Source organism: Chanos chanos, chromosome 13, assembly GCF_902362185.1.
Source record: "Chanos chanos chromosome 13, fChaCha1.1, whole genome shotgun sequence".
NCBI lineage: Eukaryota > Metazoa > Chordata > Actinopteri > Gonorynchiformes > Chanidae > Chanos > Chanos chanos.
In genome coordinates, this window is record NC_044507.1 from 7,367,026 (window position 1) to 7,382,858 (window position 15,833).

Below are 15,833 nucleotides of genomic sequence, written 5' to 3' on the forward strand. Positions count from 1 at the left end.
TTCATTGTGATTCCCTACAAGATTAATGTTTTTTTTTTCTTTTTCTACAGGATACTGACCCAGAACCTTAGTACACCAAAGATGCTAAAGTGTCAACCCTCATGGTGGTTGAATATGGCATCTTTGCCAAAAACTCAAAATCGTACATTACAAACATTGCAATTGTGCTGGAGGAGAATGTGATCACTGAGGACATTAGTGAACTTCCTAATGCATTTGCGCTATTGTTTAGCCTTCTCTGTGCATTAAACATTGAGTATTAAACATTGTGCATTAAACATTGTATATGTTTTCCCAGTATTCAGAATGACCTGTTTTAAAGTGACAGCTTTTATGCATTGTGTAAAGTGAACCTATCAGTTTGATGATTAAACAATATTACGTAAATCTATAAACAATATTGATAAACAACATTTCAAAGATAATTGTATCCTTCTTTGTTGCTTGTGTGTTTGTTTATGAGCCATGCAATACATGTATAGATGTGCAATTTATCAGAAGTGACTCTGAATGTATTTTTTTCCCATGAAGTCCAAATACACGAAACTGTCAGTTAATGCAACTTGGGTATAAAATTGCAGATAAATTAAAAACATTCATTTGTAGCCCAAATTTTTTTTAAGTCAGGATCTGCAACATGGGAGTTTTAGTTGTATAAACTTTGTGCCTATAAGTTAACATAAAATGCAAATGCAAAATTTTGACATTGTTTTGCAAAACGTTGACTTTGAGTTTAATACAGCTTCAGATTTTTTGCAGTGTGTTTAAAAATGCTTGTCAATGATTATTTGTCTAAGTACACTTTCTGTGATGTTTCTAACTATTCAAGCCCATCATTTAACTGTTTGTGTTTTAAGAAAAAGTTATTAATATGACAGTCATGGCTAAAGCATTGAGAAAACAGATCAGCCAAAGCTTGGGTTTTGGAGAGCTTGGAAACATCTCCATCTCTCCATGGACCCTACTGCACATACGTTGCTTGAAGCAAAAGATTTATTTTCATACATTTTTCAAGAAATTTTAATGAAATTCACAAAAAAAATTCAACAAGTTTTGCCATCAATGATGCATATAGAACCTGCATGAAAACCCTGAACATAATAACACTTCTTGTAGAGGGCATGTCAGAAATTTAATGGTACAGTACAGAAATCTGAGGTATTTCTGCTGTAAGTTTTATCAGTCTCTGCACAAATAAACTGTATACTGATTCACTATTCTTTGGTCTGATTGAGCGCCAGGTTTATCTAGCATGAGTGCTAGGTTTATCTAGCATGAGGTAAATCTACAGTTACAGAACAGCTTTATTGGGTTTAAGAAATAGTCACAAATTCAGGTAAATATGTAACAATGGAAACAAACTCTGTCTCTTGCAGACTTTGTTGAGTGCAGGGAGATTTCTCAGTCTGCACTCATTTCTAATCCTTCATTTTTCTTAGGTACTGACAGTTTTGTATGACAGAAAATGGGTGCTCCTGGCCATGGTAGAATGCTTCTCCAAATAAATATCACACTCGGCCAAGCTGGTACCTGTGTCTGATTGCTTACAGACTTTAAACACTCGTCCTTCGTCCTGTTTGTTATCTTATTTTGCTATTTATATTTAATCCTGGTAATACAATTGTACTACCTATTAATTGATTTCTCTTAAAACCACCGCTGCTTTCATTTTCATTTCTTTTCATCCACTCCAGATAAATGTATGGGACTCAGCAAATGGTTCTACTAATACTTTTCCAAGGCAAAATACAGACGATAATAACTTTTGGTTCTTTGTTAGAACAGAAATAGGGTAATATGCAATTGTTAAGATACCGTGTTGTAATCTGAGAGGACAGTGTGGTTTTAGCCCAGCAGTTGTACTTTTGTATTGATAAAGGGTGTAACACTGAAGGAGAATTCTGCAGGTTCATTGTGAAGTGTGGTGCTATGCACTGTTTCAGCCTTGGCCTTTTGTTTTTTTTTTTTAATTGAATATCTGTAACGACTTCGCCTCCTCCCACTCCGCTGGCATCAGTGGCCTGTTCACCACTCATCTCATCTGTTTGACACACTCGTTGCAAAGTCTACACTTCATATGTGTATACTTAGCATTACTCTGTCCCTTTGAAATCTAATCTATGTAGAAATCTTATTTGTTTTCCATTTGATTCTACCTGTTTGAAACCTAGTCTGTTCAGAAGTCCTGTTTGTTCCCGTTTGTATCCTGCTCGTTTGAAGTCCTGTCTGTTACATGGTCCTATGTGATTAAAGATCCCTGTTACTCCGCACTTGCATCCAGCCCTCTGATTGAGTCTGTGACAATATCACATATACTTAGTCCACAACCTCGTTTACAGTTATGACCTGCTGTCCATCAACATATCTAGGGTTATCTTAGTGTAAGATATTAAACAATACTCCAAGCTTCAGGCCAAAAACACACATGGTTTGAGAACACATGAGTGACAGTTAGTTTACATACGTTATATAACCAGGTGTGGCAAAATATATTTATATTCTAAAAGAGAGGACTATGCGTGCCAACCCAAATGAATCACAAGTGAGAGTTCAAAAAACTATGCTATTCCTCTAGACCAGGGGTGGGCAAATCCAGTCCTGGAGGGCCGGTGTCCTGCCGGTTTTTGTTTTCACCTCTTAGCTACCTGTTGATTTTCACTTTGAAAACAGGTGTGCATGCTCTTCAGCCAATCAGAGACTGTATTTAGTTGGTTGACAAGAAAAACAGCAGGACCATGGCCCTCAAGGACCGGATTCGCCCACCCCTGCTCTAGACAATGAAAAACTGTGAGCAAAAAACACAGGTACAAAATAAAATGTATTCTCAGCTGCAGCAGCACCACAGCATTCAGTTCAGATCAGAGATATATCAGCAAACAAAGAGCGAATTAAATTGTACAGCAAAGAGCAGAGTGCACATCCCACTCCAGGGAACATGCCTTGGGTAATGGGATGGCACGCCAAACAGCTGCTGAGGACAGGAGCAAACAGGTGTGTTTTCCATTGGCAATCGACCAATTCCTGGTGCCAACACACACACACACACACGCACTCATACACGGAGAGAGAGAGAGAGAGAGAGAGAGAGAGGAAGAGAGAGAGGTACAGAGAGAGAGGTACAGAAAGAGAGATAAAATACAAACGGCATGCGTTGACCAGGGGTTCAGGGAGGGAAAATCCACTAACTTGCAGTTGTCATGTTAGTAATCTGAGAGGACAGTGTGGTTTTAGCCCAGCAATTGTACTTTTGTATTGATAAAGGGTGTAACACTGAAGGAGAATTCTGCAGGTTCATTGTGAAGTGTGGTGCTATGCACTGTTTCAGCCTTGGCCTTTTGTTTTTTTTTTTTTTTTAATTAAATATCTGTAACGACTTCGCCTCCTCCCACTCCGCTGGCATCAGTGGCCTGTTCACCACTCATCTCATCTGTTTGACACGCTCGTTGCAAAGTCTACACTTCATATGTGTACACTGAGCGTTACTCTGTCCCTTTGAAATCTAATCTATGTAGAAATCTTATTTGTTTTCCATTTGATTCTACCTGTTTGAAACCTAGTCTGTTCAGAAGTCCTGTTTGTTCCCGTTTGTATCCTGCTCGTTTGAAGCCCTGTCTGTTACATGGTCCTATGTGATTAAAGATCCCTGTTACTCCGCACTTGCATCCAGCCCTCTGATTGAGTCTGTGACAATATCACATATACTTAGTCCACAACCTCGTTTACGGTTATGACCTGCCGTCCATCAACATATCTAGGGTTATCTTAGTGTAAAATATTAAACAATACTCCAAGCTTCAGGCCAAAAACACACATGGTTTGAGAGCACATGAGTGACAGTTAGTTTACATACGTTATATAACCAGGTGTGGCAAAATATATTTATATTCTAAAAGAGAGGACTATGCGTGCCAACCCAAATGAATCCCAAGTGAGAGTTCAAAAAACTATGCTATTCCTCTAGACAATGAAAAACTGTGAGCAAAAAACACAGGTACAAAATAAAATGTATTCTCAGCTGCAGCAGCACCACAGCATTCAGTTCAGATCAGAGATATATCAGCAAACAAAGAGCGAATTAAATTGTACAGCAAAGAGCAGAGTGCACATCCCACTCCAGGGAACATGCCTGGGAGTTTGGGAGTTACAGAATCTCTCATGGCTAAAGGGTTCTGAAAGTATATGGTTGTCTCTTGTCCCATCGTTCCACTTTTATAGATAGCTTCCAGGGCTGTTGAGACCTACAGTAAAAGGGTAAAAATGTAAAACATTTGGATAGAACATTTAAAAATGCTTTTTCAACGAAAAAAAAAAAGATATGTATAGTATCAGATAAAAGCTTACCTGTGTATCACTTTCAGCACTCTGCCCAGATAATTTTTTCTCATGTTTTTTGGCAGCCTTGGTTTCCGTGGCAATGTATGACACAAAATGGATCAGGGTATAAATTCTATAAAAACAAAATAATGCCTCGCAATGACATCACTCACGCAATGACATCACTCACGAGGAATTCATGCATCATTTGCAAAAAGACATTTATCTATTATTTATTATCACATGTGCATTACGCCGATTGTGTAAGATTAAGAACTTGGTGAGAAAACATAACCCTACGTGTTTACCTGTGGTACAACATTGCAAGAAACTGCACTACCATTAATGCAGCAAATCCCAGCAGAAACATCAACCCTATTGGATCAATGGAAATTGTCTCTCCTCTCACCAAAGTCCCATTTGCATATATCTTTGGGATTGGTATGGAGACAGCATTCCCGATGGCTTGGAGGAAAAAAGTTGCCACCAACCACAATGCATTACAGATGAAAAAAGCAAATGTCACCTTCAAACAGAAATAAAAGCAGAATAAGTGAAGTACAGGGACATTCTGAGACAATAGCTCTGGCCATAGCATTTGTTCAAGTGTTGAAATGTTGCATCTTCATCTAATCTGAGGGAGAGTTTTTTTCTTCTTTTTTAATCACCCTGCTTAGGTTTTTGTGAGTTGTTTTGGAAGTCTGAAACTTTGCACACTGTGTGCAGTTCACTATTCAGTGGGTTCTAATTCTAAAGATCCAACAACAACAACCCCAGCACCACCACAGCATTAAGTTCAGATCAGATATATATCAGCAAACAAAGAGCGAATTAAATTGTACAGCAAACAGCAGATTGCCACGTCCCATTCCAGGGAACATGCCTTTGGCAATGGGATGCCACGCCAAACAGCCACAGAGGACAGAAGCTATGACGTTCTCTGAAGGCATGTCTCATTCGCCGGCCTGATACAGGTGTAGCACTGATAGGAAACAGGTGTGTTTTCTATGGCAATCAACCAATCCCTGGTGCCAACACACACATACACACACAAACTCATAAACACACACAGATATATATAGAGAGAGAGATACAGAGAGAGATACAGACAGAAATATATAGAGAGATATACAGAGAGATATATATATAGAGAGAGAGACAAAATGCAAATGGCATGCTTTGACCAACTCCAGGTGGATTTCTGCTGTGGAGTCGGGGCTGCAGTATACCCAATGAACCAACAATGCTAGGCAGACGGATTTACTGCCCAAGTGGAGATAGCCCAGTCGAGGATGGGCAGATAACCATTAAGTTTCTGATCTGGTTTGCTGATCAAATGATGCCCCAGTACATGCGAAACCTACTGTTCGGTGTTGAGGACTTATAGCACTTGTCATTTGATCATACAGATTGTATTTTGCCATTTTTGAAGATATCCATTAGAAACACTATTTTGGTTTTAGTTTAGCTTGATTTAGATGCTTAGGGTTATACAGTGAAATCAGTGTGACTGAGATGGCCTTGGACTGAAAAGATAATGTCATATATTATTGAAAGGTTTGAATAGTAATCAATAAGCGCTGACTTTATTCATAAATTCCAAAGGGGGAACTTCTGGGTTTTGTCGCACCTTTATTTTTCCCCTTCTTTAATTCTGGCTGATTATATAGATAACCCAATGACAAGATGTTTCAGAGAACTATCTCTGTTTAAGGAGAGAAAATCCACTAACTTGCAGTTGTCGTTTAACTCATGTTAGTAATCTGTGAGGACAGTGTGGTTTTAGCCCAGCAGGCAGCAGGTGAAAAAATATACAAAATAACTATAATATTAACCTTTACAAAACATTTCTCTGACAATGTCCTTTGGCTGCAAACCTTTTTTTCTTTTTTGACCTAAGCGGCAGCTCTACAGTTTGAAAATATCAAATATTACGAGACGCCACAGAAGTCATAGCAGCATAGCAATGTTTGTCTTACCTGCCTGTTTTTTTTTTTAACATTTTAAATTAGAGTCAAGAAAATGATTGACAATATATGAGCAGCTGTGTCATTCACATGCCTTGAGGTTAATCATCCTGATTCCACATGACAGTGGTGCTTTTGAATTGTTTGTATTTCTAAATCGCCAGTGTAGCTACTAATAAAAAACAACTAAATTATTTAATAATACATTAAATACATTAACATACACTGTTTTGTAAGCAAAAAATATAAATAAAAGGCATTTCATTCACAATAAAAGGACAATGTTTCAAGTAATGTACAAGTGTATATTATACATTTGAATATTTCACAGATTGCGCAATAAATTACAACATGTTATCTGTATCTGAAATATATAGCGACTGAAACATCAAGATTGCTCTCACATAAAAGGTTCGATATTACATTGTGTACATTTTTTTTAGTGTTTTCTGTAATGATAGGGAAGCACAAAGAAATGTTGCATGTACTGTAAATCCCCAGTCACCAGTCAATCACCAGTATATAAAACAATGGAGTGTGGTTTGGGGTTTTTAGCTTTTTTAGTTGTAAACTCATACCAGAGTTACAGAATCTCTCATGGCTAAAGGGTTCTGAAAGTAAACGGTTGTCTCTTGTCCCATTGTTTCACTTTTATAGATAGCTTCCAGGGCTGTTGAGACCTACAGTAAAAGGGTAAAAATGTAAAACATTTGGATTGAACATTTAAAAATGCTTTTGCAATGAAAAAAAATATATATGTATAGTATCAGATAAAAGCTCACCTGTGTATCACTTTCAGCACTCTGCCCAGATAATTTTTTCTCATGTTTTTTGGCAGCCTTGGTCTCTGTGTCAATGTATGACACAAAATGGATCAGGGTATAAATTCTATAAAAACAAAATAATGGAAATAAAAGAGGGTTAAGAGACATTTATATGTGACATGTGCATTATGCCAATTGTGTAAGATTGAGAACTTGGTGAGAAAAGATAACCTTACGTGCTTACCTGTGGTACAACATTGCAAGAAACTGCACTGCCATTAGTGCAGCAAATCCCAGCAGAAACATCAATCCTATTGGATCAATGGAAATGGTCTCTCCTCTCAGCACTGTCCCATTGGCATATATCTTTGGGATTGGTATGGAGATCACATTCCCGATGGCTTGGAGGAAAAAAGTTGCCACCAACCACAATGCATTACAGATGAAAAAAGCAAATGTCACCTACAAACAGAAATAAAAGCAGAATAAATGAAGAACAGGGACATTCTGAGACAATAGTTCTGGCCATCTTCATCTAATTTGAGGGAGAATTTTTTTTCTCTTCTTTTTTTAATGACCCTGCGTAACTTTTTGTGAGTTGTTTTGGAAGTTTGAAACTTTGCACACTGTGTACAGTTCACTGCAGGCACTTGTAAAGGGGAAATGAATGAAACCTAAAACCCTGTTTGTGATTTTAGCAGATTAAATCACAGTTATCAAAATGAGTTAAATGACTGGAATGACTCACCAAGGACTCAAAACCAGAGTCAAGGAAATTCCCAAGGAAAGACCTTGACTACTTTTGAAAGCACACATCAGGTCCCTGTGGAATCACTTGGTTGTGTGCCTTGAATCTACTTATTTCTTTCTTTCTTTCCTTCTTTAGTTCTATCAGTTAATCCTATTTTTCAAGAGAAGGATCTCTGCTGATTTTACGTATGACATCATGGTAATGTTCCCATACTTTTTAGACTCCTACAATTGTTCATACCTTGTCTCTGAGGGCTTTTAGATCTTTTGCAACTTTTTTCTGCTGTTCTTTATCTTCCACCAGAGGCTTCCTCTGTAGTTCTCGCCAAAACTTTGTCTCATCCTGGGAAAGAGTGAAGTGGACTTACATACTGTTTCCTTAAATTACCTCATATCAGGGTATAATACAAATACAACGACTGTCAAGATTTAAATAAATTATTCAAATAATGTAAAAAATATTTACATCAATTTTAGAGTAATTTTTTACCTCAGAGAGCAAGTCCTCGTCCAATGAGAAGTCACAAGAATTCATTTGTAGTTGAGCAACCCAACCTTTTGAAATAGAAGCATTAGAATAATAATCAATTACAACGACTACCTCCACATAATTAAACCAAAAAAAAAAAAAAAAACGTGACTTACAAAAGCTCACGTTTTGAGCCTCAGTTTATATTATCTGTACTGTTGTCATTTGTCATTATGGACTGTAGGCATTAGTCAGTGAAAAAAATTTGAATTTCAGCACTTGACTCACTTTGGGGTGGCCTCTCAGCTGACAGGGATTCCTTGAGCCTGCAGTGCAAATACAAAACACAGTGTGTTGAAACAGGTTGAGTTTTGCATTTTGCCTGAAATATATTAAGGCTGTCACATTTCACATTAATCGATGGATGTGGTGGTAATGTATTAAAACAGTAATTTAAACAATGAGTAGATACAGATGGTTGAAGTGAGCTATCCCACAAATGGGTGTGTATTTGATCAAGAAGGAGTATTAGATTATACAGAGAGCCGGACAACTGACTCACACCCTCTTTGTTCAGCTCTGGAGACATCAGAAAGCAGTTTTTCTGCATGTCTTAGTTGGTGTCAGATTTCATTACAGTCTCTCCGTGTAAACTTGCATATTCATAACATTTACATGTATGGTATTTGCACTGGTAAAACTCAAAATCTAAAATATATTTTGCTTTGTTATACTTTGTTTTGTTTTGTTTTTGTATCTCAGAAGTAGAAATTAAGTGGAAATATGAAATGTATACTAAAATGTGAAATAAACATAGAAAGCGTGAGTCTTTTTTCAGTTCTTCAGGGCTTTAGAGTCGTGGAGATCAAGACAGACTCATAGACTTTGAAAGAGCTCTACACTCTGGTGATTGGTGCTTTCATTTGCATGTCGAAGTGTTTATACTCGGCAGGGACTCGAAGTGTGTAAACTCGGCAGATAATCATGTTTCAGTAACAGAGATCAGGGGCTGTATCAAGAGTTTTTTTGTTCAAATCTTGGTCATTTAAGTAATTAATGTGTGAATTATGAATATGAAACATTGAAGAATTGGAAACTGGGGTTTACAGGACGGGTCTAGGAGAGTTAAAAGAACATGGCAAAACATAAATTTACCTTTCTTCCTTTGGTGAGTCACAATGAATTTGAAAGTTTTTCTCCTCCGTCTGAGTCATGATTTCCATCTCAGGTTCACTCTCAGTCACGAGTCTGGCTGTGCCCCAGCACGGACAATTACAGCATCGAACCTGCATTAACTGCTTTTTAATGGCATTAGCTGTTTGAGCCTTGGTCTGGCTACTGGTCTCACGGGTTCCCCATGTAACGTTGTTCATGTTGACCATAGAATAGATGGTGAGCAGCAGGTATCCGCTAGGAATGCAGAGGAAGTACAAAAAACCGTAGATAACGAGAGAGAACTCCTGTGGGTGTAAGGCTGCCGTCACAACGTAAATCAAAATCATACTGATGAAAAAGAGGCCAGCAGGAGTCATAAATGTCTGCTCCTCCACCATATTCCCTGAGAGGAGAAGAGAAGAGAAGAGAAGAGAAGAGAAGAGAAGAGAAGAGAAGAGAAGAGAAGAGAAGAGAATGACATATTTATATATATAACACCGCTATTTAGATGTGTATTTCTTGTGTATGTTGTGTGAATGGATTGACTTGAACAAAATGATCATTTTCAAACACAAAAGAAAAGTTGAAAACACTCATTATTTCCAGAGTGTCATTTACCTATAATGGACAAAATGGTGGCCGTCATGAGAAACGCATACAATATGCTTAGTACAGCGGCTATTTTTATCTGTATGTCCCCTTTCAGCTTGAAGCACAGACCCAAGTAAATAATCGGGGGTAACGTGGCCAGAAGAAGGGAATTGTTTGGCTCAATATCAAAAATGAAAGTGAAGCTTCCTGGAAGAGAATCAACACAGCAAAAACATACCAAATCAACAATGTGTTATTCCAAGCATGCATTAGTACAAGCACACAATATCTAAGAACAGTGAGTTTATGGATCCTGGAATGAATTTAAAGAACAAAAAGAATTTAACCATTAAATACCTATGGCAGGGGGAAACCAGATCATTTTTCATCATGTTTCACTTACAAAATGAATCTTGTATTGTTCAATGAACTCTATCATTAAGAAAAACACCCGTAAGCATGCTGTAAGTGGATTCCAACACTTTCAGTTGTTTAAAACAGAACTTGTTCTTGCCCCATTAATTTCTACCTGCTATCATGAGGCAGATGGTGGCAGGGCCCAGGATTGAAGCTCCTGTGGCAACAATCTGATAAAGGATGTAAGGTTTGGATATAGAGCTGTTACGCTGGCAGGTCAGGTCTCCGGAGCCCAACAGGTCAATGGTGTTGGCCAAGGTGGAGGGACTCCAGCGCCTCCTTTGGTTGTAGAATTCCTTGAACTCCTCCGGGGCATTGGTGTAGGCATCAGCAGCTGCGTTATACTCCACCCTCCAGCCCTGTTGTAGTAGCAGTGTACATAGCCAACGGTCCTCACCTGTTGAGTGGATTCAATGAAAGCGTTAGCTTCAAGGAAAGTCTATGCATTATAATGGATGTGGGTATAGATGAAGCCAAATCTTGATGTTCTTCATAATTTCTTTCTTAGCAGTATTGCAAAATATCACAGTATGGTTTTGGTTTTTTAGATGAGTAAGAGTCAGACTCCTAAGAGATCCAAATGAAGTTCTGAAGAAAACAACTTAAAGACATACCCTGATCATACTGTACGTAGTGGCTGGCTTCAGTGGCCTTGGTGGTGTATCTTTTCATGACATTGTCATCCATGAGAGCAGCCCCTCTGAAAAGACTGAAACAGCCAGGACTGCAAAGGACAGATCCAAACACATGCTCTGCTGTCTTCTGCATCCAGTGGCCAACAGCATACTCAAACTTCTGATACCACACCATGGGCCCTGTAAACACCAAGGACATGGTGTCACACCTTGTAATTGTAAATCTTTTAGGGTTTTTATTTTTGTGTGTGTTTGCAGATGAAACTTCTAACCTCATTAGAAACCCATAGGTGTCTAATGTGCCCAGATGGCTAAGCCTACCTGTGCCTGTGGGGTGAATTCGTCCACAAGCTGCCCCAACATCTGGATAGAGTTTAAGGCGATCAATCAGGAGCATCAGAGCAGAGGGCTGGAAATCTGTATCTCCATCCAGGGCCAGGATGTACGTGTTCTCCTTTTCCTTCTGCGCAGGATTGAGACATAGTCAGACCTTAGGCTGTTGGTAGTCTCATGTAAAAGGAGCTATTGTAGGATAAAACATAGTCATCAGTCTGGTGTATGGTAATATCTCCACTCCTTTACCTTCAGAGCCTCGTTAAGTGCATTCTTGTCTCCACCCTCTTCAAACATCTTAAAGAATTTTCTGTTCAGTCTCCAGCCAAACAAGTAATAGAGGTACATAATCTGCCAAAAGTAATTATGTCATATGCAGACAAATATATTGAATACTTTTAAAGACCATCAGTAGTTATGGTGCTGGTGAAAATAGACCTGTTATTTACAAATCACTGCTCAGTTTACATTATGACAACAAGAGCCAAAGAGCCATGCTGATCAGAATGGTGCACACAAGCCAGTTTCTCCTCTCTCTGAAGTGTCTTTGGAGATGTTCAACCAATTCATAACTCTTACCTGAGACCATCTCTTCTTGTGACGGATCAGCTGTTTGTCTTTGAAGTGAACCATCAGCACATTGCCTTTAGGGAGAGTGTATTCCAGCCTGCCTCCGTAGGGGGTCCGTAGGATCTTCTGATGAGGAAGAGGTGGGTGTTTCTTGAAGACACATGAATCCTCACAGCTGAAAGTACTAACGTTGAAAAAAGCATAATTATTAAACATCAAATACTGTTAAGACGACTGATCTAAATTTAGCAGAACATTTAGAGGAGAAACCAGTCAAGGTCGGACGGTTTAACCAAAATTACAAACATATAATATGTGCATAATTTTATTGCATTGCTTCAGAAATACAGTTGTAACTTATTGAATAATGTGAATTTCATAATGAATTTCAAATGAATTTCATAATTCATAATGTGGGATTCCATAATGCTTACATGTAGACTTCTCTGATGACTTCCACCAGTGTCTGAGCATACTCATTAATGTGCCTCTCTTTACTGTCCTCTACATCTTTGAAGGCATCATCAAAGTAGATATGGAATTCAAAGATGGCATCGCTGGCTGCAGTTGTCCTTGGCCTGTATTTGTCCAACCTGGTGAAAAAAAACCAAAACAGTAATTTACTTCAACAGAAATGAGTACAGACACACATAAAGAAAGGGAGACATATATCAAGAGAGAGACAGTCAGACAGACAGACAGACAGATGTAAAGTTCATTTACCTGAACATTGAAATGATCATTTTCATCATTTCGCCATAAGTCTCATGCCACATTGTTGCGCACAGGTACACTGTTACTGGCTCTTTGGACCTGCTGAAGGGGGAAAAATGGAGATTTGAATGATTTGTTCAAAATAGATGTTTCCATCCTACCTGGATACCAGTCTAACAATTATCAAAGTACTGACCGTCTTTCTTTAATCCTCTTTCTGATTTCAAACCGAATATTGAGCAGCATGGATTGTTCCAGAAATGCACTCTCATACATTCGTCGAACAAACAGATCTTGGGTTCTCTCAATGCGCTTGATCCTCAGATACCAGATGTACAATGTACTAAATATGAGTCCCAACCACCAGCAGAGGGCCAAGCTGCCCAGAAAAGCCAATCCGGTCACATCCTTTTCTGCAATGATCTCGCGGTTGCAGAGCGTGCGAGTGACGTCCTTCATCAAACCCTCAAACCAGGTGGTGTTGAAACCTTCATACCCAGGTAGCTGGAAGCTCTGACAGTAGCTTACATTTGCTGGAAGTTCTATTGCACCATGGGAATGGATGCTTACTGGAACCAAGAAAAAGGCTAAAACAGTCACAGAAGCCAAATACATCGGGATGACAAAGCTACGACGCAAGGCATGTATCTTGCAGGCCACCACCGCAAACCAGTGGCATATGGCAGAGGAAATAATCTGGATGACAACCAAGCCAATGATGGTGTCACTCATGTCTGAGGGGAGAGATGATATAGTATACCAGTCATAGTCCTGCAGCTGCACATAGACTCCAACCACAATTCCTGTGATGAGGATTCTGACCATGCTTGACAGGATACAGACCATATTACGAGATCCTGCAATGTCCTTAGAGATGTTGTTCAGGAAGCCAACGTTGAAAAGGGTGCTGTAGTTCTCCCACCAGTTTAAAGAGACAAAGAACGTGCCCAGTATGGCTAGCGCCACAGCTGTAACCACCTCTGAGGTGCTATTCTCCACCAGGAGGAAACTGAGTATGAACAAAACGTAACCGAGAATAATGAGGACAATGGCGATGATAGGGAGCATTATGAATCTCTTTCTCTCCTTGGCGAGGTACGTCAGCTGCCACTTGAAGCACAGCAGAGAGTAAGCTCACACTGTTTAGGAGCATTATGTTGGTGACAATATCAAAATGTGGCATGGCAACAACTGTCAGAAGAACAGTTCCAATGGCCACCAGGAACTCTATGCTCACCACCTGTAACAGAGTCAATGAAACATGAGTTTAACAAAAAAAATTACAGTACTGGTGCTCTGGTGGTTCACATATAGACATAGACATTTTCTAGTAACAACACACGATAAATACTAGTTATAAAAGCAGAAAATCAAGGTATAAACACACATGTTGCAGCACTACTGTCCAGATCTCATTAAGCAATTAACAAATTAACATATGATCTACTCTACCAGTGATATGAACTACATGGATATGAATTCCAAAGTAAAGACACGATCAGTTTTAGTTCTTGTGGACAAATATCAGAAAATAATAAAAATACCATCCAAAATTTACAAAATACCCCAGTGGGATGACTATCAGAAAAAGAAATCATATTACTGCAGTATAATTAAACTCACCCACAGCACAGTCTTTTTATGGTATTCCTGAACTCTTGAAGATGAACTTCCAGAGGCTCTTAATCAGGAGTAAAACACTCGGTCCAACCAAAGTACAACCAATGCTGAGGAGAGCACTGGGTTTTTGACTCGTTGGTACGGTAATGGTGGCATTGTTTCCCAGTGTCACCAAAAGCAGAAATGATGACTGAATCAACATAAAGAATCACATTTACAAGCAAGTTCATTTCAGCCAAAGTCATTAACACGGTGTATTTAATTTTGTTTTCAGTTCAGCCTCAGTTGTGGTCAGTTCACTTTACGTTCAGCTTTCATTTGAAATACAATGTATTTGAAACAACATTAACATTTCCTTTGGCTCTTGTTTTAAAAATCTAGGTGTTATTGGATTAATAATACATTACAGGCAGCTTACCTTACTGCAAACTGCAAGAACAAACACAAGCAAGCCAACAACAGCACAGCAAAATCGTTGAACAAACTGGAAACACTTTCTGGGTTTTTGCTCATCCTAAATTACAGGAACCTCTCTACAGGCATCCCATGCCCTCCTGTTTTTCAAAACAACAAAAAAAAAAAATTCTCAGCATGGCGTCAGTAAAATCTATATCTGTACTGACAACCTGGCATATCACAACATTTATTTAGCTATTCATCATTTAAAATTCAACAAAGTATTTGTGTTACATTTGTTTGAACATCATCAGTTCGCTCATTTTGTATTTAAAAGAAATAAATCTGCAATATTCTTTAAAGTGAATAAAGTAACATGAACAACAATAATAACCTTAATGTTATTTACATCATTTATGGCTTTCATGTCCACATTCAACTCAACTCAACAGATTTGGCTACAAACAAAAATGTCTCTGTGAAATTCACTTCAGAAGGACTGCATGTTATCTTTTTAGGTGTGTTTACAGCAGTACAATACAGTATTCATAAAACTGTATTGCTCTTTATTAATTTATTTGATATTAATACATGTAAGCTTTATTCATTTAAAATTGTAACACAAATTTAGACTTACCTCAAATTCACCCAAAATTAATGTACTAAAAAATCAGGCTATTATTAGTTCTGTTGATGTGTCTCTTACATTTTGACCTATACCACATTAAGAATAACTTCATTTTAAAGTGTGAGAAAGTTACAAAGAGCCGTTTCATGGAAATTGTTTTTATCCAACAGAAAATTTCATGTCTGATTACCTGACTTCACCATGTTTCTCATCCCCCATCATAATGATACTGTGAGGCTTGTCTGCAGACATCTCCCATTTTAAAGCAATCCAGGAAATGCAACCTTTCACCCCACAGAATACACAGTAGGCTCCAAGTGACCTCTGTGCAATGAATAATGCTCATTAGTTTACATATGAAAGGTTTCATAGTGCAAGAAACACAGGGAATAAAGATGAAGGATTTCTGGTTAGCAAAGTCTTCTGGAGTACCATAAAGCAAGAATACAAGGAAAATGATACTTTTCTGTAATAAAGCTACTCACCACCACTCATACCCACAATAAGATT

The 15,833-nt window shown here is 38.4% G+C and overlaps 1 protein-coding gene across 1 annotated transcript; it reads right to left on the reverse strand.

Annotated features, from left to right (window-relative positions):
- Positions 1 to 6,853: 6,853 nt before the first annotated feature.
- LOC115826700 (chitin synthase chs-2-like) lies at positions 6,854 to 15,575 on the reverse strand. Its single transcript, XM_030790584.1, is given in 18 exon segments — positions 6,854 to 6,961; positions 7,064 to 7,169; positions 7,290 to 7,507; positions 8,037 to 8,138; positions 9,551 to 9,822; positions 10,038 to 10,217; positions 10,540 to 10,824; positions 11,042 to 11,242; positions 11,384 to 11,525; positions 11,645 to 11,746; positions 11,975 to 12,149; positions 12,400 to 12,558; positions 12,689 to 12,778; positions 12,876 to 13,771; positions 13,773 to 13,919; positions 14,307 to 14,489; positions 14,718 to 14,796; positions 15,514 to 15,575. Coding segments are annotated over 18 exon segments (3,507 nt in total).
- Between the last annotated feature and the right edge of the window lie 258 nt (positions 15,576 to 15,833).